This window comes from Mytilus californianus, unplaced genomic scaffold (assembly GCF_021869535.1).
Source record: "Mytilus californianus isolate M0D057914Y unplaced genomic scaffold, xbMytCali1.0.p SCAF_1, whole genome shotgun sequence".
In the NCBI taxonomy this organism is placed as follows: domain Eukaryota; kingdom Metazoa; phylum Mollusca; class Bivalvia; order Mytilida; family Mytilidae; genus Mytilus; species Mytilus californianus.
In genome coordinates, this window is record NW_026262581.1 from 115,380,285 (window position 1) to 115,408,033 (window position 27,749).

General features: G+C 32.5%; 1 protein-coding gene across 2 annotated transcripts in view; it reads left to right on the forward strand.

The window, feature by feature from the left end:
* Positions 1-22,033, forward strand: part of LOC127731347 (uncharacterized) — an 87,800-nt gene extending 65,767 nt beyond the window's left edge. Inside the window, exons 1-4 of one of the 2 annotated variants that reach the window (XM_052240321.1) lie at positions 13,609-13,802; positions 19,513-19,596; positions 20,228-20,319; positions 21,538-22,033. In XM_052240321.1, the coding sequence (XP_052096281.1) occupies positions 13,745-13,802; positions 19,513-19,596; positions 20,228-20,319; positions 21,538-21,744 (441 nt within the window). In that variant the 5' untranslated portion in view covers positions 13,609-13,744 and the 3' untranslated portion in view covers positions 21,745-22,033. Of the gene's footprint in view, positions 1-13,608; positions 13,803-19,512; positions 19,597-20,227; positions 20,320-21,537 lie in introns of those variants that run through there. The other variant, XM_052240320.1, reaches the window with a different exon arrangement.
* The last annotated feature ends 5,716 nt before the right edge of the window (positions 22,034-27,749 follow it).

The window sequence follows — 27,749 nt, forward strand, 5'->3', positions numbered from 1 at the left end:
GGCGACGTTATCCAATCAAAATGAACGTTACAAACGATGTTGCATTAGAATTACATTTATATGCTACATAATGAAATAACGAGTTATATCGAGCTTTTCGGTTGTGTTCTTATGCATTGTTGTGACATTGTCATGGGAAACACGTGTAGTCATGAACATGCAGAGTTTTATCTACAATTGAAATATAATTTTGGAATGCCTATCGATTGTTGTCACTGAGCCAATCAAAAGTAGGGATTCTCATGAACCATAAATTTAATGTTATTGTGATGCAAGTAGTTTTCAGCAGGTTACATAGACACTTTTTTCCATAGAAACTCTGTTAAATTGAATTTAAATAACCAGGCTAGCCAAAGAAAATAAACCTTAATTTTGCATTTTGGGAGAAGAATAAAAAAACGAACATTATTTCAAATCGGAAGTATAATGCCGTATGCAAATCGCGAGGCATCGTTTCGAGACAAACATCACGTAAAGCTGATGATTTTCAAGGGATTATTCATTTACTTTTCAATAGTTGATATTAATCTAATTGATGGTTACTGCATGTAACAATTAAGCAAAAATATTTCCATACCCCTTACCTTTTCCCTGAACTTGCACGCTTCAGATCGGAAATTTGATTTAGAAGTTCATTTATGAACTGAAATATGCATAATTATATAGTTACAGATAGTCTCGAGAGAACAAGAATGGAATATTACATAATATTAATGGTTTCAATTAATAATAAAAACAACAATTCAATCATGATAAAAGTCAATTACAAATTATCTTGTATAATCAAATATTGATAAACTCATAAAAGTACTTTCAGGTTATTTCTAAAGTGTATCAATGCAGTCATATCAATGACATATAATGTTTTCTATGAACGGCAGTGTGAACATATCAATATAAAATGCCATCTTCATAGTTTTCCTTATAAAGCACTCCAATAATCTATAAAAGATGTTTCATCCTGTTTCAGCATCGAAAGTGTCACTATTTACTTGTTTAATTTGATTTTTGTCCAGTGATTTCTACCCTTGACCAAGATTTGACATCTTTAATTCAGATATCATTTTGGTAAATGTAGATCAGTTAATATGAAGAATCTTTTCAATTTCATTGCATGGAAAACAACGGAAATTATACTGGGATCATAATGGATTGTTTTGGTCTCTGGCAAGGTTTTTCTGTGTCAGGCATAACAGGAATCGCCTAACTTTGAAATCATTAGCAACAGTGGCAGCTTAGCAGGTTTGATCAAGATCCACTCGGAGAATAGTTAAAGAAAATGTTCTAGTCATTTAAAGCCAAGAACTCCTAATAAGGAGTCAATTGATAATTTACACCACTGAGTGTAATTGTAGGTCTTGTCTTGCTACGAATGTTTGCTGTTTAAAGTTTATCTCTATTATAGCTTACAAGATAACCGAAACCCCAAAAATACAAAAATAGGAAAAAAGAAAACAGGTCAAAATTGTGATTCAGGGTCAGTTACTCCTAAAAGAAGTCGATCCACGAGGTTTGTTATGTTCCCCACTTTGTTGATCTTATCTTGCAGATCACTTTTGCTGTTTAGATTTTTTTTTTTGTATATATCTTAAGGTAATAGCCAAATATTGTCATTTAAGGGTTATCATTCTTATAATGAGTCGATTGATAATTTCCATCATGTTGATGTTTTGGGAATCTTGTTTTTCTCGTCATGTTTGCTATCACAATTTCTTTCTACTTGTATAAACCAAATGAAAGTGAACACAAAAAAGCGCTTCAGAAGCCACACATTTGTGAAGTATTATTTTCAGTAGTAATATTGAATTATTTCTGCTCGCAGGCATGTGGGTTTTTATGAGTAATTGTTTCAATAAAAGAGTACCTTTAACTGATCTTAAGTTGCCCTTAGTAAGATTTCTTGAATATGAAATATGGTCGTCGTCTTAAATACACTCATCATAGATAAATTTATGCTACAGTCTAACCTGACACTTCACTGTCATAAAATGCATTATATAAATTTAAAAAAATATATTCTATTCTATAAATCTAAAATAGAAATATATATGACTAGTGACGACAAACACATCTTTTTGGTGGATAGAAAGGTGATTTAAAATTTTACGAATCGCGAATCGTAATAGTCAATATCAATATAATTTTATAAAAATAAGCACGAACAGTTAAGGGGCAACTAATAGTCGGAAAGACAGACAAAACCATTGCAAAAAACAAAACATACCCAAAACAAACAAAACAAGAAAAATGAAAAAAAACAAAAGTAAACGTTTAATAGGGAATGCTTGGGAACATTGAAATATACTTTGTTATTGTAGATTTACATTTCGTTTTAGTACGGCTAACTTAAATATTTCAATTTTTTTATTCTCGTATAACTATTTATGGGAGAAAATAATGTAAATTCTAAAAAGCAAATGGTAAAAGCCATGAAAGTTTAAAGTAATAACAAATAAAACACAGTTTTTAAATTATCCAGTGCCTATTTCAAATGAGAACTTCAAATACTTACTTGCTAACATTTGTGTGCTATTCTTGGAAATAAGTCATCTATCGCATCATAAAATCATGACAGATTCTGTATTGATATGTCTATGTTACGTGTAGTTAATCAAATAAAATGGATTTCCTGGGATGAAGTCTGTTGTAACTCTAATTGTTACAACTGCTTTAGTCACTGGTGTGTCCAATGTTATGTAATTTTCTGGAAAATACTGATCAGATACCATAGAATTTCTACCAACACAAAGACATTTCAGATAGGAAATAGAAAAAAGCATAATGTCGTTTAATTATAATATGTTTGGTATAACTCAATTCTAATCTTTCATCTATTTTTTGTTTTGTTTTAATGGTTATTTCAACGGCCAGTTAAACTGCGTTGATTGTTCTGGTTAGAAACTTCTTCTTTTTATGCCTCTATTGTTTTATGTCTTTGAAATAGTTTGCTTCTCACACTTCGTGCTTAATTTACCATAAAGATGTGTCGTGCACACCAAGGTAGTTTTAGTTTGATGCTGTACAAAGTTTTGTTATTTACATGTAATAGGTTTATTTTCGCTGAACTACTATACATTATTGTTTAGGGCCAACTAAAGCCCGCCTCCGGTTGCGGGATTTTCTCGATGTGTTGAAGACCCATTGATGGCCTTGGGCTGTTTTCTGCTATTTGGTAGGTTTGTTGTCTCTTTTACACATTCCCCGTTTCCATTTTCCATGTTATTATGTTTTTACAATCCCAGTAATGCAATAAATCAATCATTTTTGTGTAACAGCATTAGGTTTCTCTTTGTTATTTGGTTAAGGATGTCCGTCTTTTGTATTGTTGGATAGAAAAAGTATAGGTTCCCAACTCCCTCTATACTTTTTTTGCATTCAATAAAAAAACATAGAAACAAAACCGCTGTCAGCTCTCCACTAGAATATTATAAACAGCTTCTGTCGGGGCCTTTTATATCTTACCTTACATTACGGGTTTTTCTCATTGCTGAAGGCCGTGCGGTGACAAATAGTTGCTTATATCTACATCATTTGGTGAATAGTTGCTTCATTAGCAACCATACCACATATTCTCATTTTTATCTTATTCTCAACTATACTTCGATCAAATCAATGAAATAATTATGCCGTTGTACATTTTGTATGCGTTTTGATAATCAGTCTAGTAGTATTATTTCAATTTTTCAGAATATAAAGGCTTTTCTATGTTGTGATGTTACACTATTGTTTCAGGTTAGGGTGAAGGTTGGCGCCTATTAAAACGTTTAAACCCGCTGCATTTGTTTGCACCTGTCAGGAACCCTGATGTTCAGTGGTTGTCGTTTGTTGATGTGGTTTATAAGTGTTTCTCGTTTCTCGTTTTTTATATAGATTAGACCGTTGGTTTTCCTGTTTGAATGGTTTTACACTAGTCATGTTGGGGCCCTTTATAGATTGCTGTTCGGTGTGAGCCAAGGCTCCGTGTTGAAGGCCGTACTTTGACCTATAATGGTTTACTTTTACAAATTGTGACTTGGATGGAGAGTTGTCTCATTGGCACTCATACCACATCTTCTTATATCTATTTTGACATGCAAGATGGATTACCACATCTCTCATATAACTTGCAAACTTCCTAATTTTATTTAACAAAAACGTATTTCAACTAATAATTTACATGCATGTTCAGGGCTAGAACAAATTAACAATAAGTACAATAGGTAGGTACTGCGAGGTAGGAGTTCGCGAGAAATTTTTACTGCCACTGGAAATGAGAATGTATTGGATAAGGACAAAATGTTTTGCCTAGCAAAAGGTCGCAAACAGACACATTAGGGAGTTGTTGCAAGGATTCCACACCACGGCATCGAATTTAGCGTCTCCATTCTGACCGGACGTCGCTGCGTATTTATGCATTCCGCAAAGCCAAACGGACGCCATACCTTATCAAGGGTTTTACTGTCGACACGGAAGTTCTATACCCCAGTAATACACGTGGGGTTATAGTACATAACAAAAGCAAAGAGATCAAAAAGTATATCGGGGTGGGGAGGGGGACTTGAGGTAGGCAAGTACTTATTATAGATGGAAAATAACGATTATGTAAAAAAAAAGTACAAGAAAGAAATCAAACTTGTATTTTACAACCTATTTTTCAAATACTTAGTTTAATATATTTTAAAGATTAGAAAGAAAAATGAAACACTAGAGTGAGAGCAAACTGATTTAACTAATTTAAATGAGAACTTAAGTGTTTGATTTAATACAAGTTGTTGAAAGATAAATACTGTTTGTGAAGTTTAAAGCTGAGAAAATTTTCAATAGAAACAGGAAACACTTCTGCAAATTGTTACAGCATGTTTATAATATAGTAAATATACACATGAAAAGGAAATGATAGAATTAAAATAAACCATTACAAAATGTTAAGATTGTAAACCTATGCAAAGCTGCTCATCTATCATCATGTTCGAGTACAACAATATACAATGCATATATCTCCTCCGTTCAACTTAACAAAGTAAAATCATTAATTTATACGAAGAATGCGGTGAAGAGGTTAACTAATTCGAATTTTTTGTTACTGTTGCATGTGCCGCTGAATGGTAAATAAGACTAACTCAAATTTGTGTATACAAAACCTTTAATAAGAGAAATCTTTGCACGCATGCATTTATTCTAAGGCAGATTTATGACGATTTTTTGCCCTTTTTATATGTATTACCATTTTTACGATAAAATGTCAAAATTCATGACCAAAGTTTTAATATTTCTCCTTATAATTCCGCATCAATAGCGTACACCGTATATTCATGTCATCTTGGATGCCTGAGTACGTTTTAAATGATAGTTGATTGGCAATCGGGACATAGAGTTGGCTAATATTCCCTCACATATTGTTGAGTGGCGTTTTAACGCCGTTGACTTTTATTCTTAAAACATTTATATTTGTATTTGTCGTTACACCTCAATAAATCTTCAAATTTGTCCAATATAGAACAGGAGATGTGGTAGGATTGCCAATATAGATCAGGAGATGTGGTACGATTATCAATATAGATCAGGAGATGTGGTACGATGTGACAACTATCCAAAACGAGTCCAACTATAGAAAGCCCAGACATAATAAAGTGAAAAAATTTGAAAAAAAAAAAAACAATGGCCTGATGAATGACAAAACAACAAACGAAAAACAAATATGTCAGACAGCAACCAACGACAACCACTGACTCCCGACTTGGGACAGGCAAATAAAGAATGTGGCGGAGTTAAACACATTTGTGAGCGCCCAATCCGCCTCTAAGCTGGGACAGTTGTGTAACAGCACAAAATAAGATTAAAATGTAAAAATCAGTTGAAAATGTCTTGACTCGTCAGATCGGCACAAAGCATAAACAAAACAAACAAACTTAAAGAAAAAGACACAACGTGCAGATCTAAGAGTACTCACAGCTACTGAAAGCTAGCTAGCAATTGTAAAGACCTCATAAACAGTCTGAGAAAAGCATGACCTTGTGCAATGCCAAAACATAAGTTCTAATATCCACATAATGTAGGATCATAATGTTCATAAATGTATGGTGGCCTTAGGCTGTTTTCTGCTCTTTGGTAGGGTTGTTGTCTCTTTGACACATTCCCCGTTTCCATTCTCTATTCTATAAGTTATGTTTTAATCTACCAAAAACAAAATCAATAATAGTACCGATAAAAACAATATTAAAAAATCTTACTACGGTGTTGAACTACTATTCTTTAAGGATAAGTTATTCAAAAGATCAATGAGTTTAAATGGATCATATCTAAATTAAAACACTCTATAAACATCATTAACGTAAAAATAGGATGTGATATCTCGCTGTTGATAAGAATTCTACGGATACGGCCAAACTTCGAAATAAAATATTTTAATCTTTGAAAGAATTTAGTAAAGGTTTTAAGTAATTTATGGTAACGAAACCCCTGATTTCAGAATTTACCAGTTAGAGAATTGAAAATGGAACCTGGAATATATATATTACGTTCATTGAAATCTAAAAACGTCGCTATAGACACGAGCAAAACGGACGAGTTGGGAAATAAATACATCCAAAGAAGGGACCAAAGGAAAATCATCGTCCTAAAAGGGGAAATTAACAATAGGGAACGAAAAAGCGTCTCTTCTGTCGTATTTTTAGCTGTTTTGATGTTCCCGTTACAAATTACAAATGTTAAACGAGAAGCGTCGATTGAACAAGACACGAAACTTGCAATATGTTATATTTGTTAAGCTACTCATTTGTTTCATAAATAGTAAAAACAAGTATACTATATCGCCGTCTCAACTCTTATATACACTTTCCTTTTCAGCAATAGGTGATACAATTATTATTCCTTGGATTTTTCTATAATGCTGACTAGTAGATTATAGCTGTCGTACCTTGAAGTATGATATATTAGATTTTCCAAAAAATATAAGCGAATTAAAGGAGGAAAGAAAGTAGTGACATTTTGTCTTCAGAATCAATCTCGTTAAAATTAGAAGATTCAAACAAGACCTATATTATATATCATCACGAATAAAGTCTGATAGGATTAGTTTATCTAGAGTTAACAGACAACAGGCATGAAATCCAAGATATCATTAAAATGGACCAGCTTATTTTTATATCAGTTTTCTCCTTATCTTTACAATCAATCTTATTTTTATCATAGAAATAGCTACTTGTTTTAATGGTTGTTCAAGAGGTTATACACGACTTAGGACTGACAAGGTTTTACACAAACACGGAGTAAAAAGTTGGCACAGACACTCCCCGAACAGCACACTGGTGTGGAAAAGAAGTAAAACATTTGATTATTTTAAAGCTTGTGTTCATTACAAAATAAATATGTAGAGGACAATGATAATACTAATTTTTATGTAGTATAAATGGGCAAAGAAGTTTCTAAGGAGTGAAACAACGGCTTCAAGCACAAGCTTAAGTTGTCATATCGAAACCATTTCGCGAAAGCAAAATGTGTTAAAACAATTTTGTGTTGCTTTAAACAAAAACTCCCTGTCACATCTAAAAATTTTTGATATAGTAATCAACGTCGAACAAATCAATACAAGTACATTAGAATAAATCCTTGGTATTTTTGATGTCTCAACAAAGTCTTGGTCCAATATCAAATATGTTACATTAAATCAATGAAGTGAATTTTTAATCAACAGATTATCGAAAAGTATTTGAATCAAAAAGCAAGAAATGAATTACACGATAAACAATTTTTTCAAGATTCATAACTGCTCTTCGGTATTGGTACACTTATCTATCTTATACAAATTACCAAAATTCAGACTTTTCATCCATATAACCTTGACTCTAAAATTAAAAATTTTCTGTTCTTGTTAACTTATATTGTTGGGTTGTTGTTTCATTGACGTTAATCTATCTCTTATTTTCTTTCATTCAAATAAAATTATCTGATCCAGATATAGAAAGTTTGTCTATATAAAGACCGCTTTCGGTGCAGTTGAGGAGATATAAACCAAAACGCTGAATTTCGTAAAAATCACCAAAAATTATATCTATTTACAAGTATTGTTCAAAGTCTGTTGAGATAGGAGGTTGTGTCTAGTGATGTCGTAGCTTTCCTATCAAAAGAACTACATTAATAGTTCTAACTGCAGATGCTACAATTTATATGGCTCAACGACCATTGTCACTTCGTAATACAGTAAGTTGATTCAACTTATTCAACCTATCTGATGTAATCTTCACATTATGTAAAACAAAAGCTAATTGCATTAGATCGACTTACTCTCCAATGATGAAAGAAATACTTTAAATCACTTTGTAACATTTACAGTTTTTTTTTCTGATGACACGCTCTTCATTTAGTTATCTAGGAAATAAATAATGGTTGAATGTATACGAGTCAACGATTTCATTAAATACTAGGCAATCAGACTTGCACGAATCTCTTGACGATAATTTTGTGGAAGAAATTAAGAAAATTAATATGGCTTTTATCATATTTATTACATTCATTTTGTTAGGTTAACAAATGGATTTAAAACATGTTATTTACTATTTACAGATATAAGGTATTAAAATACATTCGTTTTAAGGAAATATCGGATTTCAGAGAGCAGTTATTCCTATTTATATAAAACAAAATTTCGAATACAAATTCACAAGTTTAATCCTTTTTCTCCTTAGTCTTGTGACATCAACAAATACTATTCTTTAATAAAAAAATTTAAAAAAAAAGTAACTGATGACGACCACATAAGAGCGAAACAGAATTAATGTCCGAAGAGATCATACCCATTATTTACCTATTGCCTATAAATCAAATAGTAGCAATTCAATTTACGGAATCCTCAATACTTCTTATTATATATATATTATAATTGATTGATATGCTCGTTTCCAAAAGGATATATTGAATTAATGTCGGATATTAAAATGACTGTAACATGCGAACTTTGCATTAATATTCACCATCATAAATGTAACATAGAATAGAACAGATTATATTATGTAACCATATGATTTGTCCTTGGCACATGTTGTTAAATAAACATGTCGCTGGCATGGTTGTATTTCACACAATCCGCATGAATAAATGCAAAAATAGGCATATTACATTATTTAATTATTGTTTTGCAATTTTAGATTCTCTACAAGTTTTATGATTTCAGATAGTCATCTTTCAGACATTCAACCTTTAAGACATCGCCACACTTACACAAATTAGAGTTAAGAGTCGAAACACAAATAAAGGGAGCCATAGAGTCATTTTACAATATTTACAAAAGTAAGACATGAAACTAAGCAAAACTGTTTAATAGGAAAAAGTATAAACATTAGCCGCACAACCGTAGATTGACCTAGCCTTAGAATAACATTGCCATAGCAAAATAGAAAAGGCAAGCTACATCTATTTAGGCTATCATAATAAACAAAGAAATTTGTGATCGCCAGTAAATCAAAATAGTTGTTAAGTGGCCTATCATTTTTCTCTATAGATAAGCTCCATGGATTTGCAATAACATGATATGAACATAACATTAATGTGTTTCCTGAATAATACCCTGACATTTACTTATTAACTGTTAGTCTGTCTTCTTCATATCATCAAAAGTCATAAGTTTAATAATCGAATATTACTAGTTTTATAACAAAAACCACATGCGTTTGTCCTGAACAATGTTGGTCGAAGAAATCATTTTCCGTCTATTCAGAATTTGGTGTTGATGTCATAATTTGGTAAACCGTTGTCTCTATTCACAATTTGTTTAGAATATGAGCATGGTGACGCTTCAACAACATTGCATACTTTATGTCTTCTTTGGTGACTTAGTGTGGTTGGGTTGCTGACTTTACCTAATATCTCCCTTTAATCATACATTTACAGCATGTAACATATTCCATATCTATATGATTTAGATAAAAATAATTCAAGAATAAGCTTTAAGAATGTATCAAGTATTAATAAAAAAAACTTTTTCGCTTTGACTAGGACTAGCGCCATGTCAACAGTTTTGATTTCAAATCGTTCATAATTTTAGAAAAAGTTAAGGCTAACCATAATTCATCATTGCTGATATATTTCATAACGTCTCAGAAACACTTCGTTTTTGTTTGATTTACATGGATTATTCAAAATGATTTCCTCTTTGAGACGTGAAATATCTTTCTCTGGTGCTAAGATAAGTTGTCCAACAGAATGCAATGAAGACATTTTCGGTCGAATGTTTTTCACTGAAAATTTGTAAAATTCTCGGTGACTTAAACACTTATTCGATTACTTGTTCCCTAGTTGTCTCGTCTGAAATGATGATCACTCCTCCTCTTTCACTATAGATAGAGTACGAACAATACTTTTCATAAGCAAATCCGATCCGTTATTGGTAAAATCGGCTAACGTGACCAAGTCTAAAGTACACTCTACAGTGTGTTTGTTCAGTCTTCATCAAAAACAGTTCATTGCTAAAGATAGTTGAGTATACAGACAAACCTGATTTCTAGCGTTCAGTCAAGTACGTTCTATTAATTATTTATCTCCACGATTATGCAACTTGTATTCACATAACTGCAGAAACGAAAGCTTTTGTCCATCAACCCACCAATTTCAGTAATTTTATTTCTTTACAAAATGGCGTCAAACGTCAAGATTCAATAATTGCTTGTACACACTAATTTAATGTAACAGGTTCTTTTGGGACTATAGAGTTTCTGATTTTTTTCCCAAATGATAATGTATGGACCAAATCTATTTTAAATATGCTGAAATTTTTCAACTAAGTCTCTGAGGAAAAATCATAAAACACATAATCCGATATTCCAAGAGACACTTCTTACTAAATAGCTGAAATGTCAAACTAAGAGATTCTTACATAAGTAAGATAACTGTATAATCTATGTAAATTCCTACATATCATTGTATCCATAATATGAAAAATATTTTATATAGGATGTCATGTGTTTTAAATAGATGATAAACGTTTTTATGGTATGACAGCCTTAGTAGAACATTCTTATAGGGACGATAAGCTGGATAAATATAAGAACTACACGGATAATAACAGTAAGGGGATGACTATTTGATAGTCTGGGGAGGGGGAGGGACAGGAGGATATTTTGCGGATTTATTATTCATTTTAATCTGTCGCTAATCATGCCTTTTTTTAGCTCTTACCTGGTCACATTTTTCATATTTACAATCCTCTTGTCTCCCACCCCACCTTCCCAAAAAAATATCAAATGGTTTTCCCCTTATTTAACACAAGTTTAAATTGATTGATTGTTGGTTGCTTATTTTTAACGTCCAGTGACAAAAATTTCATGCATGTTCAGGAAAAGAACAGTTTGAAAGTCATGTATATATTATGAAAATAAAGAGATGTAGTATGCTTGCCAATGAGGTAACTATCCACCCAAGTTCAAATAAGCAATTATAGGCAATCGTACGGCCTCCAACAATGACAAAAACCCATACCGTATAGTCGGCTATAAAAGACCCCGACATGAAAAATGTAAACCAATTCAAACAAGAAAACGAACGGGCTAATTCTATATTACAAAACAATTTACAAAAAATCAAATATGAGTTGACAGACAACCACTGAACTGCAGGTTCCTGACTTGGGACAGGCACATAAATAATATGGCAGGGTTAAACATGTTTGTGATCGCTCAACTCTCCTCTAAACTGGGACAGTGGTGTAACAGTACCACATAAGAACAAACTGTAAAAATCTGTTGCAATTAAATTAACTCAAAAGATCGGTACGAGACACAAAAAACAACTAAACTAACATTAAGACAATAGACAGAAAGCACAGAAATAAGAGTATTTGCAGTCACTGAAAGTTTGTTCAAAGCTAATTACAACACTGAAATAAATCTTGTTCTCCCAGACTAAAGTATCAATCAGTACAAAACCAACGGATTTAGTCATAAACAGTCTGAGAAACGCCGTGACCTTGTATACCTTATGGTGGTCCGAAGGTTTTTACAATAAAAATTTTGCAATAGAAATAATTGTTAGAATTAACCAGCAGATTTTCCTCAAGGACCTCCAGGGAAAAAAATTTTGAGAACTCGGTGATATCTTTGCCGTATATACAAAAATAATCCACTTTAATTACTTTTAAAAAAATTGATAGACAAGATGTTCTTTTCGATCATATAACAGACAAACATTGACAAATTCTTGTACAGTTTAAGATTATTCCTGAAAATCAAATGGTCGGGGCTTTAAGCCGGATTTGTTTAGCAAAATTGAGTTAGGAAAGCATAAAGAAAAAATGTCACGTACACAGCGATTTCTTCCAACCAATTTTCTTTGTTTTTATACTTATTGTAAAATTACATCAATGCCAAAACAGAGCACACCATTACAGTCATGTTTACCGAATCGGAACTGACGTATCTGAATGTTCTAATAAATCATCGTAAATTTCATTTATGTCATCCAACATATAAAAAAATGGTATCAGGGCTGACACTTTTAACCTCCTTTCTGGCGACACGGCCATATATGGCTTGGTGGTTATGTTGATGCCACCTGATTTTGTCCACCGCCTCTTCAATACTCTTGGGTTTAGCATTGGAGGCCAACATTCCCCCCTCCTTGTCTGAGGCCCCCTGGCACAATCTCATGACCGCCTGTTGGTACATGTGATCCTCGGGCAGGTGGCGAAAGGCTTTTGTGGCGAGGGATAGGACTCTGTCGGCCCAGTCCTCTAGGGTTTCGTCCCCCCTTGCCTGGCAATGTTAAATTGAACCTGAGCGGTTTCTGGCAACTCATTGAACCCAAAAAATTCTGCTATATTCGACGGCAAATTGAATTTTTGTTTTATTGCTTCTTCTACAGAATATCTCCAGAAGAGTTCCAGATTCATTTTTTTGTACTCTTCACTAGAAGACATTCCGCTGGAGATGTACAGAAGAGACCAATAAAACACGCCCTAGGTGTATATAACAATATTTAAATGGGGAAGTATATCGTGTTTGTATGGTTAAATGTAAATCATAAACAATCTTATATTAACTGTTTAATTTTATGCAAGCTACATTAAAATACATAACTATATATGTGAGGTATAGAAAAAAACTGTTTTTCTTGCGATAACTTGTGTTTTATTTGAATTTAGTTCGATGTTTGAATTTAGTTCGATGTTTGAATTTAGTTCGATGTTATATAATATAATTATTGTTAGTGTCAATATCAATTAAAAAAAAAAATTATAAAAGGATTTAGGACATTCATATTACTATAATTCAAGTGTCTCCTTGAAAAGAATATTTTATCTTATTTTCCTGATCTCCTGATTTTTTAAGTGTTTGTTTTTATTTACTTCAGGCTACCATACCCCCCCCCCCCCCCCCCCCCCCCCCATGCAGCTAGTAAGTAGACTCAAAACAAAAAATTCTACAAGTTATGACCTACCTTACGGGAACAAAACTTTTTTAAATAAAAGTTGATTAAATTATATTATTTTACTATTTTTCAACAGACCAACTTTTTCTAAAGACAAAGTTTTCTGATCGATACTTCCAGATTACAATATATATGATAATAATTTACGCATTGATTTTCCGCCATAATAAACTCGAGTGTTCAAATATTGTAACTCCAAATAAGTATTTATTTTACAATTTTAAAATCCCATTTTGAAAGACGATAACCGAATGGAAATTTTTGTTAGTGATTGTCGAAGTGTGGAAATAAACGTAGTTCAGATTTGGGTCAGTTATTAATATATTATCAGTCAACAACTATAGTTAACATGGCGAAAGTTGTTATGTGTTTAGATGGAAGTCAGTTTGCTGAAGATGCATATAACTGTAAGTATGGCAAACATTTTGTGTCTAAATTCTAATGAAACTTGCTCACGTTGCTCATGTAGTTACGCGAAATGTTCAAAGAATTTTTAATATCGACCAGGCTTAAAGAAGCCATTGACATACATAAGACTCATATTTGTACAATTGTGTTATTTTCTGATGAACAGCAGGAAGACAAGGGATTAGGACAAGGGGTTAGCTATCCCTCCCCTTTACTGAGATTCCCCCCATTTTCTCGCCCGACACATGTCGATTTGTTAGACACACATAAACATCAATGCCGGTTTCAACTCGCAATTTCCGCATCATGCTTCACGGACCCTCCTCTTTTCCACGCTAAATTCTAGAATTTTTATTGGAATTATTGACTTTATTTGGAATATCTATTCAAAACAAACAATGAAATATGCATGTTTATGTATAGTAATTAGTATATTTGTTTTTGTAAATTTTATGTGTGGTACAAAGTGTATTATTGTAATACATTAATGTGTTATTAGTAATCGTTTTACACATCACATACACAAGGCTTTATATCTATAATTATGACCGCATGTATAAAGCCTTCATGCATTACTTCCTAATATTATAAAACAGAAATCATTTTGGCTAAAGCTTTTTTGATTTTTATAGACTTTTAGATATAAATTTAAAATTAACATACTGATGTCACAAAAAAAATATTTCAAAACTTGAGGGAACAATACAATAAATACGAATAGTGTTTGTACATTCAGACTGTCTGAAAGTTTTCCACTACTGCACACACAAATCACAATTTGATGGACGTTTCACCTTTAAATAACCCTGATCCGTTTCATATTTTACATGTAAGTCAAAATGATCGTAACATGTTAGCGGTCAACGGGGAATAATTGTCGTTTCATTTTGCTACCAAAGAGGGAATAAAAAAAAACAAAATATGTTTGCTTGCCAAGTATGTTCGGATCATTGCTCAAGCTTTACAATAGAATAGGACTTTTACATGTACGAGAGGTGCAGGGGTCCCTGATTCCTACTTCCCTGCCTTACTCTAATAAGCCAAAATTCCCTCTCTGAGTAGGGGAGGGGAAAGGGGTATCTGATTCCTACTTTCCTACCCCTTTTTCCCATCGCCCCTCATTCCCAGGTTTCTTTATCCCTGTCCAACCCCTCATGTATGTTGGTCCTCATTCTGTTTTTAAAAAAATACTTATATTTGGTTGAATAAGGCAAATTTCTGATCAAACTAATCAAACTTTTGTTGAGTTAAAATAAAATTTGGATCGTTCAAAGTGAAATATTTATTTGTGTTGATAAAGAATGTGTCATATTTTGATTCTTCATTTAGAAGAGAACTTGGCTTCCCAGTCTCCCACTGGCTGTAGTTGATATCTAACATGATACTCTTAGTTTACATGTAGATGACACTGATTTTATATTCTAAATGTGAAGTTGAGACGCCTGTCGAGTCTTTTGTTCTTTTGTATACATCTTGAAGATTAAATGCCTTACATCTGCTTAAAATGTACCCGTAAAAACGTATTTACTGCACATTTACTTTATAGTTCATGGATGCAAATAAAAAATGTTAAATGGTAGATACTAGTGGATAAAATTCCGATTTGAAGTATTTATTTCACTGGGTTTAATTAGACACGCATTGTTCCTTGAACAAAATTGGACTCTTAATGAATTTTCAGACGATATTGTGAAAGGACTTCTACCTTACATTTGAACACTTCATTATAAAAAAGCGAGTTTAAAATATTTCCTAGGTAGGTTTTTAGATTTTGCAAAACATTGTGTGTGCATACAATTCGAAGATCAACAGTGCATTTCATTTATACTAAGTATATATCTTAAAAACTTGATATATTTGAGCAGTCATGCACGTTAACCTCACTAATGGCAAATATAACATGTTCGCGACATTAAACTCCAGTCTAAATGTAGTTCAAAGACCGCGTCCAAAGTTAACTTACAACGGGTCTGCGTTTCAAATCCGTTCTATAAGTAGGGAACAATATGTGCAAAGAATGATACAGTGCATTTATTGAAGACACACAATTCTTACATGAAATTGGTTATCATAAGCTAAGGTACAGCTCTTTAATTGCTGTTATTTAACTCAAGATCCCATCCCAACACGGAACATAAACTCATAATTAGCCTCAAGTTCAAGACACACTCCCACTTTTTATGTCAGCGTATCTAGATGCCGATAGCGTTACATTTTTAGCTCACCTGACCTGAAAGGTCAAGTGAGCTTTTCTCATCACTTTGCGTCCGTCGTCCGTCGTCCTGCGTCCGTCGTCCTGCGTCCGTCGTCCGTCGTCCGTAAACTTTTACAAAAATCTTCTCCTCTGAAACTACTGGGTCAAATTTAACCAAACTTGGTCACAATCATCATTGGGGTATCTAGTTTAAAAAATGTGTCCGGTGATCCGGTCAACCAACCAAGATGGCCGCCATGGCTAAAAATAGAACATAGGGGTAAAATGTAGATTTTGGCTTATATCTCTGAAACCAAAGCATTTAGAGCAAATCTGAAATGGGGTAAAATTGTTTATCAGGTCAAGATCTATCTGCCCTGAAATTTTCAGATGAATCTGACAACCCGTTGTTGGGTTGCTGCCCCTGAATTGGTAATTTTAAGGAAATTTTGCCGTTTTTGGTTATTATCTTGAATATTATTATAGATAGAGATAAACTGTAAACAGCAATAATGTTCAGCAGAGTAAGATCTACAATTAAGTCAACTTGACCAAAATGGTCAGTTGACCCCTTAAGGAGTTATTGCCCTTTATAATCAATTTTTAACCATTTTTCGTAAATTTTTTTAATCTTTTACAAAAATCTTCTCCTCTGAAACTACTAAGACAAATTTAACCAAACTTGTCCACAATCATCATTAGGGTATATAGTTTTAAAAATGTGTCCGATGACCCCGCCCGCGAACCAAGATGGCCGACATGGCTAAAAATAGAACATAGGGGTAAAATGTAGATTTTGGCTTATATCTCTGAAACCAAAACATTTAGAGTAAATCTGACATTGGGTAAAACTGATTATCAGGTCAAGATCTATCTGCCCTGAAATTTTCAGACCAATCAGGCAACACGTTGTTGGGTTGCTGCCCCTGAATTGGTAATTTTAAGAAAATTTTGCAGCTTTTGGTTATTATCTTGAATATTATTATAGATAGAGATAAACTGTAAACAGCAATAATGTACAGCAAAGTAAGATCTACAAATAAGTCAACATGACCAAAATTGTCAATTGACCCCTTAAGGAGTTATTGCCCTTTATAGTCAATTTTTTACAATTTTTTCATAAATTTTGTAAATTTTTGTTAATTTTTACAAAATATTTTCCACTATAACTACTGGGCCAAGTTCATTATAGATAGAGATAATTGTAAGCAGCAAGAATGTTCAGTAAAGTAAGATCTACAAACACATCGCCATCACCAAAACACAATTTTGTCATGAATCCATCTTTGTCCTTTGTTTAATATGCACATATACCAAGGTGAGCGACACAGGCTCTTTAGAGCCTCTAGTTTATTTTATCGAATAACACAAATGTACGGGGTAAAATCAACTTATAGACTGTACATAATATTGGATACAGAAATTGAACAAATACGGTCAAAACTAGTCCGACAATCTTAGTATTCAACAGATCCAGAGAAACTACAAACTAGACAACCAAGAGATGATATATAGTCATGACAAACATAATTTAAAAATGATTTTTAAATCTTACTTTCGATCTAGCAGAATTAAATATATAGTACTACTTGACAAAGATTGAATATTGAAACATGACAAATCTGACTAATTATACGCCAACTTTTTTCTTTTTTTTTCAATTTAATTGGTCTGAATAAAAACACCACATAAAAATCGTATTAAAAACATATTTGACTGTTATATCCCTTGGAACTGTCCGTATAAGATTACCTTAGATGTATTTGGCTATTTTTTTTTAAATATCTTTAGGGGTCATATAGTCCTTAACGTTTCTACGTACTTGTACATCCCTAGCTTTCGAATGATTAGGTTTGAGCTTTCCTGATGAAGGTACATAAAAAATCTTACAAATAAACACTTAATACAAACGATTTGCTTTTGATATTTGTATTCTTCTTTTCGGATTAAAGTTTATACTTTTGTTGTATTAAACCACAAAATTGAGTATGAAGCAGTCACTCGCACATCAAACTGGAGTTGGTCTGGCATTAAACTTCATACAGTATTTAGAAAACATGCATAAGCTGTAACTTGATGTCATTCTTGTATTCATGTAAGATATAATCCCAGTCGTATAGTCGTTGTATACATAGACCACTTAGAATAATCCAGATGAATTTAATTATTAGCTTGTCAGATATAGTGAGGTCGATACGAATTTCTTTGTAGAAGCCTGTAAGACCCTGTAGGTTGTTACTGGTACATGTATTATCTCTATGCTGAATGCGATTAGAAATACTTTCAACGTCGCACACGTATGAAATATTGCGGTATCAAAAGCTTGCAAAAATACAAATAAAGTAATAAATACGCGAATAAAATAATGACGAGGCTCCCATTGGTCGTTAGAGGAGTATACCTTTTCAAAAAGGTAATAATAAAACGTGCGGGTACGCACTAGACTTGGAATTTGTGTGTTACGGAGGAAACGTTATACTCCATTTGTTATGGGGTTTATATTTTTAAAATAAGTTTACTTTTATGGTGGTGGTGGTGTGTTGGGGATGTTAATGTCTATAATGAGAAAACTACCTTAAGAAAGCCTGAAGGGTAAAGATACCACCGATGAAACGGAGGAGACGATCTGATTTCTCAAGTTATTGTGGGAAAGAATTAACTGTACTCTGGTTTGTTAATTTCTTTATAGTTGAGATTATAAATAGGTAACAAATCTTCTATGTACACGTATAGAAGACGATTTGACATCTATCTTGGTGAATGATCTTACTTTTTAATGGTAGTACTTATCAAAAGTAACCGTCGTATTGTGCTTACCTAGGTTCGCACTGCATTGTGTTATAACATAACACGACAGTACATATATATACTTCTCTTACCTGGTTTTTAATTGAACATTTTGGAGATGTTTTCAAAGAGAAAAGGTTGATTTTACTCTTTGTATTGTCACGTATGAAGAGGATTAAGTAACCTCTGTAGGTGGTGTGGAAGATACTATAGTGTCTCTTCGTGATGATCTGTAGAGAAAATAAAATCACACGCCTTCATGCCTGTTCTTGTCGCATTGTTTATACAAAGACAAACATTATACATCTGATAGAGAGAAAATGATCAAATATTTAATGAAATTGTTTTCATAGGAAACGATTGAGGTTCTGTGTTACAAATTACTGGACGAAAAATATGGTATGACTAAAACCCAACATTAACAATTAACAACACACCAAATCGTAACTAAATGAAGAAGATCAGACATAATATTTTTTTACCTAACATGTAAGTGCATCAGACAAAATTTATTACATGAAAAAAAGAGTAAAGCAATTGAACGCGATGAAAATATAACTTGCATCTATTTTTTAGTTTATAAAGAGGAAACGGTTTTACCACTTTGTAATTTTGTTTCAAAAGAGGACATTGTGTTGGGAGAGCAGGTAGGGAAAGTTTCCTAGTGTACTTTTATTTATTGCATAATGATAGTTATTTGTAAAGGGTATTTCTCATATATTTTGCAGGGTATGTCCAGAATTTCCACCAAGCCGGAAACAAAGTTCTGTTTCTACACAGTCCTGAAAGTTACATTAATGCAACTACAATGAGTAAGTCAAGATGGTCTATTAAAACAGAAAATATGACACAATCTTTGTTCTTTGTGGTTACATCTTCTAAAGAAAATACGACTGTACTTCTCTGTGGTTGTAATAAATGGGTTCTAAGAGATGACTGCATAGGTCATGTGGGTTTTATGAAAACATTTGACTTTCATAGATAGTTTATGGTCAAAACTTTTCATGCATCAAAGGGCCCATACGCATAACAAAAGTTTGTTGAATTAAATTTTTCATTCTTTTCAAAATAAAAAAAATGGATTCAGATACGATACAGCACCCAAATATGGAAGAAAAGATGCAATGTACTGTTAAATCTGTAAGAGAAATATATACGATTCAAACAAAGGAACTTTATGCAAATTATGTGATATATATATAAAGAGAGAGGATTTCATTAAAATCAACCCATCCAAAAAAAAAGATTATAAGCCAGCTTCATAAATTACATATGTCAGGAATCGGTTTTAGTCTTTGACTGTGGGCAACAATCCCTTTTATATCTGTTCTTTCTTAAACACATATCAAAAAGGGATTAAAATAGTGTATCTGTTAGAAACTTTGGTTTTAAATTGGTTTATCGATTGATTGTTTTTAACATCTTTTGAATTGTCTTAAATAGGTCCAGGGAGAGTTCTTGAATGCCAAAGAGAGGCTGATGCAAAAACTTCCGAGTTAAAGGACAAATTTATAGCCAAAGCTAATGCAGATAATGTATGTACATATATTATGCTATGTATGCGTTTATATAAAACAAGTAGTTAACAGTTATCAGCATGTCACTGAAATGTATATATAGGATGAAAAATATGCCAAACAACATAAATCTACTTTAAGCCAGAAAAGTCTTGGTACTAAATTATTCAAAAACTAATTACAGTACTTCTAGTAATCGAACGAAAAGAGTTTTTATCAATAAGAAGCAATCAAGACAGATTAAATGAGAAGCTATTAAAGTAGGCTTGCCTATATATAGAAACATACGCTTAAAAGTACGAAGTAACGTGAAATCGTAACAATTTCATTTTCTGCATTACACATTTCGATGTATATGGCCTCTTTCGTGATGCCTCAAGCCAAAATATTTGGATATTCGACACCCAACACAAACTTCAGGAGTCATAACAACATAAAAGAACAAAAAGTGATAGAAATAATTAACTAGGGAAATGGAGTTGTACATATAATTGAAATGACCTATCAGAAAACAATGGATTTATATTTTGTCACAGCAAAAACGATTGTAATAATCAGCATTTTCCACTTTTTATGCCATCACACAAGTATCATACGAATTCGGTACGTGACCACATTTTATTGCATAATAATGTCATGTGTCTTCTCCTTAAGGGTGCAAAAATGGTAGCATTGAGTAGAGATATAGATTGAAATAGCTGACTTTTAACGCAAATATGTTAATTAAACTCTGATTTTTTTAAGAAGACATCGCGAGTTCATATACAAACGTTTTGTACATCATAATTTCAACAATTTTGTGTTGGACAATGACAATAAACAATTAGAGCAAAGATTCCTCAGCATACATTTACCTGGAATATTTCTGTTTTTGTTGTTAAATATCTTTTGTCTTTCGTAGTCTGTTGCCACCACTAACCATTTAGGCCTGATACCGTATGCTAACCTAGAACAAAACCTAACATAAACTTATAGCCATTACTGAACCCTATTTTCAAAGTAAAGTGATCCTTAAATTAATAGAATGCTGAATTTTCTATATTATAATTTCCGCCAATTATGTGCTTTAATATAAAAGCGTGCCTACAAGTGCAAAGGGTGCATATCGATAAATCAAAATCGATATGACAAAATGTAAATCGACACCAATCTCGTTTTGGACATAGAATTCTATTTTTTTAAACGTATTTATGAAGTTATTATAATTATTATGAATAGTTATCAGTTTTCTTTTAGGTTGAAGCTGAATTCTTCGTAGAATCGGCAGAAAAACCCGGCCACGCCATTTGCGAGTTTGCCCAGAAGCATGAGGCAACATTTATTGTTACTGGAACTCGTGGAATGGGCAAACTCCGTAGAACACTACTTGGAAGTGTTAGTGACTTTGTTGTTCATCATTCCCATGTACCTGTTCTAGTATGTCGCCATACCAAAGATAAGTAAATATTGAGAAGCTGATTTAATCGTCACTATGGTTACCGGGAACAGATGGACTTCAACATGCACTATTTATAGATGACATAGCGGATACCATTTGGACTGTTTAACATTATGTTGACAAACAAATTGTACCAATGCTTTAGTATTTGATTATTTTTATGCTTTTGAAAATATCATTTGAACAAAGTTTATATCTAAGGAATTTGTTAGTCAAGGAATTAATATATGTATAACCAATGTAAGCCTATTAATCGTTAAAAACAGGGTATATCAAAATAAAATATGGATATTAGATATTAGTTATCTTTTGATGTAACTCGTTTGTGTAGTCATTTGTGACACATGTTCAATATTCAAATCAAGACGGCGTCCGTTAACTTCGAAAAGATTGCTTCAACTTTACCATTAAGAACCCTTTGTTTAATAGCTTTTCTTGTAAGTAGCAATGAAACGTGAGATTTGGAACCGGAAGACATATATTTTTATGCATATTGCTACAAAGAAATAGAAAGTTTACAATGGGAAAATGTTTTATTTCAAACTGTCCCACATAGATCACCAACTACGAATATTGAATTTGGACGACTGATATATTTTATTGATAACAAATCCTTCGAAACGTGGTTGGGTTTCTTCAAATCCATTTAATGTCAAAACAGAATACTAAAAAATTGACACGTTCTTCTACCAATAACCATACAATACAATACAGAGTGCCAAAAAATATATAATAACGTGAACAAAATATTTTCGATACTTAATGTTTCATTAAAAGTTTTTGTTTTTGTTTTCTGTTTAATAAAGCATGTTACTTCAGAATTTGAAAGTAGTCGCTAATAAATTATCAACATTCGTAGAATTTCATTTATATTAAGATATTTGTGGTTGTGTACATAATGGCTAACAATCGTACTTGTTTGTGATGTTTTTTTTAACGAAGGAAACACTTTTGGCTGGCATTTTCATACCTCTCATAGTCTCGATTTTTTTTGGGTATAATACGGGAAATGTGTAATCTTGTCGAATTCAAAATGTAAGTCATCGTATTTTGTGTTCATATTTAGTACATGTTTTTAAGACATAAATAAAAGAACGACAGACCGTTCTAGTTTCACGTGAACATATCTCTCCGTTCATATGTGTCTTGTAAACACCTTAAACCAGCGTAGCCATAAGCGGGCATATTTCATTTCCAATAAAAGGTTAACTGCTTGTAGAATAACCAAGCTACCATGCACAATAAAAACATTCAACATTCTTCGTATGAGAGTATTAACTATTTTTATTCAATTGGTTGCTCTCATTTGGAGAATGACCAATAGCAAGTCGTCATAACGCTTATGTTATAATTTCAAAACATTAAATCACGTTCAACATAACAGCAAAATGAGGTAAGGCTGAACGAAAGGACATGTTGGATGTACGACTAACGGATAGCAACCCATTGGTACAAAAACAATTGGAGGTCAACAATGACAATAACTGGAGTTTATAAGTAATGGCCCTACTCTTATTCTCCAGAGTAGAAAATCAGGGCGTATAAAACACTGTGATTGTAAGTTTGTATGGATATGTACAACATCACATAAGATAAGGGAAAATAAGTAAATAAATATAAAAAAAACGTAAACACAGAAAGTAGGATCGACCTCAAGCCCCTGTGAGGTATCTCAGAATTTGCACGATTGAACAGATCCAATGAAGATATAATGCTATATCTTATACTATGATAGATAAAACATTGAAACACCTGCATATTTTACCATTTCTCGCACAAAACGATAAACTGCCCATAAACTTAATGTCATTTGAGACATATTTTTGTTAATTTTACTATTTTCCTTTCACTCTAACACATATTTTTATTGAAAAGATGGTTACAACATATCTGTGAACTGCAGCCTGAATTTTAAGTTGGTTTCGTATTATAACATGGTTTGTGAAATTTAAGAACTACTCTTGTCTCTAGTTCTCTAAATGAGAAGCGATTTTCTAAATAGGATTTTTTTCGATGTTTTTACATAATGAAAAGAAAAATGTAACTTAAATGAAACAGCGATGCATGTTTATCATATTATACTAGAATAACTCTTTCAACGGGTAATCTATTGTATTCAACTGCCGATGCGAATTAAATATCTTTTGCTACTACCCTCGAAATGATACGTGTATATAAATTAAACCAACAAACATTCAGTAATGCTCAAGTGAAGAAGTTCAAGTACAGGTTATTTTTTAAAAGATTTAATTTACTTCTGTGGGAACAAATGGATACATATTAAATCGGCCTTTAAAAGCTATAACTTGTTTATGTACCTGTGAATGCCCTGTCTAGTAGGTCAAGGTTGTATCTCAAAAATAAAATAAAATATAACCTTCTATAGTTGGCCGATTAACTATTTACTGCCTGACAATCTACGCATATTTGGGACGATATAGTGTTAAAAATTTTAACTTTGAACTGGCAGTGGTTTGTATTTTATCGCTTTGGGGTCCCAGATAAGCGGAGAACTGTTAACCCGTCAACGTCCGGTGGCAACTATTTCATGCATATAATTATTCCAATTAATGAATAGTTCAATTAAGTAGCTTTTTAAATTGGAAGGACTAATTGATATTTGGCAAATTTTGAAGGCCAGTACGGAAGTTTGCTACAAACCATTTACGAGCAGTGAAATGATTTTTAATGTGTTTTTGAGAGCGTTGTTCTCTCTTAAAACAGGACATCGCACGCTTTCAACAGCATTTACCTACTACTAAGAAACAACTGATAGTGGATATTCATCTTTAATACTAAAGAAACGAATTTGCCGCAGAGGGAAACGCGTAGCACACATTGAAAGGCTAGATTGTACAGATTGTTCTCGCATTAGCATATCTAATCTTACAGGCATATATGTCCATCGTGTATATTTGCAAATGCATTTTGTATGCACTTTTGCATGCTGAATTCTAACCGTAGAATATTCTGGTATTCTTCAACGGAACAATGATTCATACTAGGAATTATATGCAAATACGTATCTAGTTGTGTATGACTTTGTGTGGTCTCTAAATTTCACCTTTCCAGATCCTTTTGTATTCCATGTTATCAATCAGGCTTTTTCCGATATGCTTCTATAATGTTGCTAAGTATTATATCAAAAGTAAACACCAACAGTATGACAAAAAACAACAAAAATGTATAGAAAAAAATGGACAGAGAAAATTTCAAATATAGGAAATATCATTAAATTTCAAATATAGGAAATATTATTTTGCGGGATCTAGTTAATATCGTGTATGACCTTCTCCTGATGTAACTACAGCTTCTAATCTTAGTCGCATCGACACATACAGTCTATTGAATGATAAAGTTAGGGTTATGGTGTTAAATTCCTCCATAGTAGCGATTTGCAACTGTTCAAATGTGTCAGTCTAACTGTCGTCTCTGTAGACGCATTAATCTGTTGCACAGCGTCTTCAAGGCGCGTAGTAAATTGTACCACACCTACTGCACGATCTCCATCCATTTAACGTATCCGTGGCATCGCATAACTTGTTACTTTAAAAGGTTTCGATATGGCAAAATGATTCTTACTGAGGGCGCACAATATAATGATCTCATGTGAAAAACAAGTTTATATTTTCTATATCTGTAATGCCACAATTAAGTTTTAATTAATAAAACACTTTCTTAAAACAGAAAAAAAAACGATTAAAATATGATCATGTATCTTTTCTTTTGTTCGCTAAAAATATGACAAAATTCGAAAGAATTCAAACGACAAAAACCAGCGGACTTATTTATGCTAAAAAACAATAAATGAAAACCACAGAATAACAGTCTCCAGACTTAGTACAGGAACATGTTGTGGAACGTGTTTGTGAGATCTCAACCATCCCCAAACCTGGGACAATTGTGTAACAGCAAATGTAAAACTCTTGAAACTTGAACACTTGTCTGATCGGCACGAAGCACGAAAAAACAACTGACAATAAGACAAAAGTACATAGTTTATTTAGGTCTCACCATTAATAATATCCTACAGTAAAATTACAGAGAAATTATAGATGCCATTCTAATAGAATTATGTAAGACAAGTTAACAATACAGAACCAAGTCTGCTATTAAAGAGATAAATTTGATGCGCATAGGAATACGCATAACCTGTAGATAAACTTGTTGCCGAAGCATACCCGAAATATACAACGAAAAAATTAAATGTTAACGGTTTCAATCATTTCAGTTCCAGTAAGTGTATCTAGCATATTTTCCTTTTTCATTACAGAAGAAGGCTTTATATGAGTTGCAGCAAATACATTTGTAATCATATATTTCAAGTTATATAAGAAAATCTCTGTTTGATAAGATTGTGTGCATGTGTTGTGTAGGGATTTGAAAAGCCATAACTGTCAACCGAATTGAAAAGACTGTCAAAAGCACGTCAAAAGAGATTCAAGGATAGTTATGATATGATTGTCTACTATTTGACTAGGCTTTGAATGTAGAACATTTTATAATATAATTTTAAAGAACTTCGTTGTAGTATTTACGTCATACCACTACCACATTGTTGACTGCTCTGTCGGCCAGCACAAATACAAAAATTGCTATGCGAATACTTATCCTTGAATTAGCGTATATTAAAAGTTTTTATTTATTACTAAAGAATTTTTGAAATGTGATATGCGAATATCCACAATATTTATAAATTTATTCAATTACGAATCATCTTATTTCTCCACGGCGTTATACATCAATTTTTTCAATAGGATGAAAGAGCATCAGTATTTCAGAGCTAGGAAGAGAGGCTCACATTGTATGACAAGGGTCTTGCCTTTTCTAAAAGTGTATCTGCAATAGCTTCAACACATCAGTGAGAAGATTATTTAAAATGTCAGAGGTAAATTAAAATAACACTTTAGAACTTTAAAGCGTCCCGCGAAGAGCTATAGTGGATTCACTTTCATCAGAAACGCTTACCCAACTAATCTTTATTTACCAAAGTCATAACAGCTATAGACATACAACATATAAACTACACACAGTATACATAGATAGCAGAAGGTAGTGTGAAACATATTACAACATGTTAGATCTTAATTTTTGTGCACGAAATATAAATTTACCCAAATTACATAATTCTCTAAGATTATTAGAACTCATTAATTGTATATATTTATACATAGAAGGTTTTCTCCAATAATAAGGTTTGATAAAATAAGATCTAAGACCTTGATAAGTGGGACATTTTAAATGAAATGCATCTCATCTTCAATGTCATTTTTACAAAAACTACATAGTCTATTATTTCTTGGAATTTTGGTAATACAAATCTTATAAATAACTGGTATTGGTTTACATAAGTAATATTGTAAACAAAAATTTTGAACCATATATCTATAACTTGAACATTTATCTAAGTTATTCAATTGGCTGTCAAAATCTTGCTTCAGACAATCAAACAGGCGTTGTTTAATTATCAAGTAAAAAGTACTGGAGAGCTTACTATCAAAAACTAAACCTTGATTATACCAAATATCACCTAAACCTATAGTAAAAAGTACCGGAGAGCTTACTATCAAAAACTAAACCTTGATTATACCAAATATCACCTAAACCTATAGTAAAAAGTACCGGGGAGCTTACTATCAAAAACTAAACCGTGATTATACCAAATATCACCTAAACCTATAGTAAAAAGTACCGGAGAGCTTACTATCAAAAACTAAACCGTGATTATACCAAATATCACCTAAACCTATACTAAGCAACTCATGTTTAATAAAATACAACCAATTTGTCTTATTATTTGGACATTTTTGTAAATCATCATATAAAAAACAGTAACAGTTTTTCAAAATACAGTTTGTGGTACATAACAGCTTAAACCAGTATTTAAAAATTCTACATTTTCTGGTGTGCAATAATGGCAATCTACCTAGCTCATAGTACACCATGACATTACTAGTAGAGCTTTTCACTTTTATAATATTTTTACAATAGCTCAGATGTATCCTCTCTA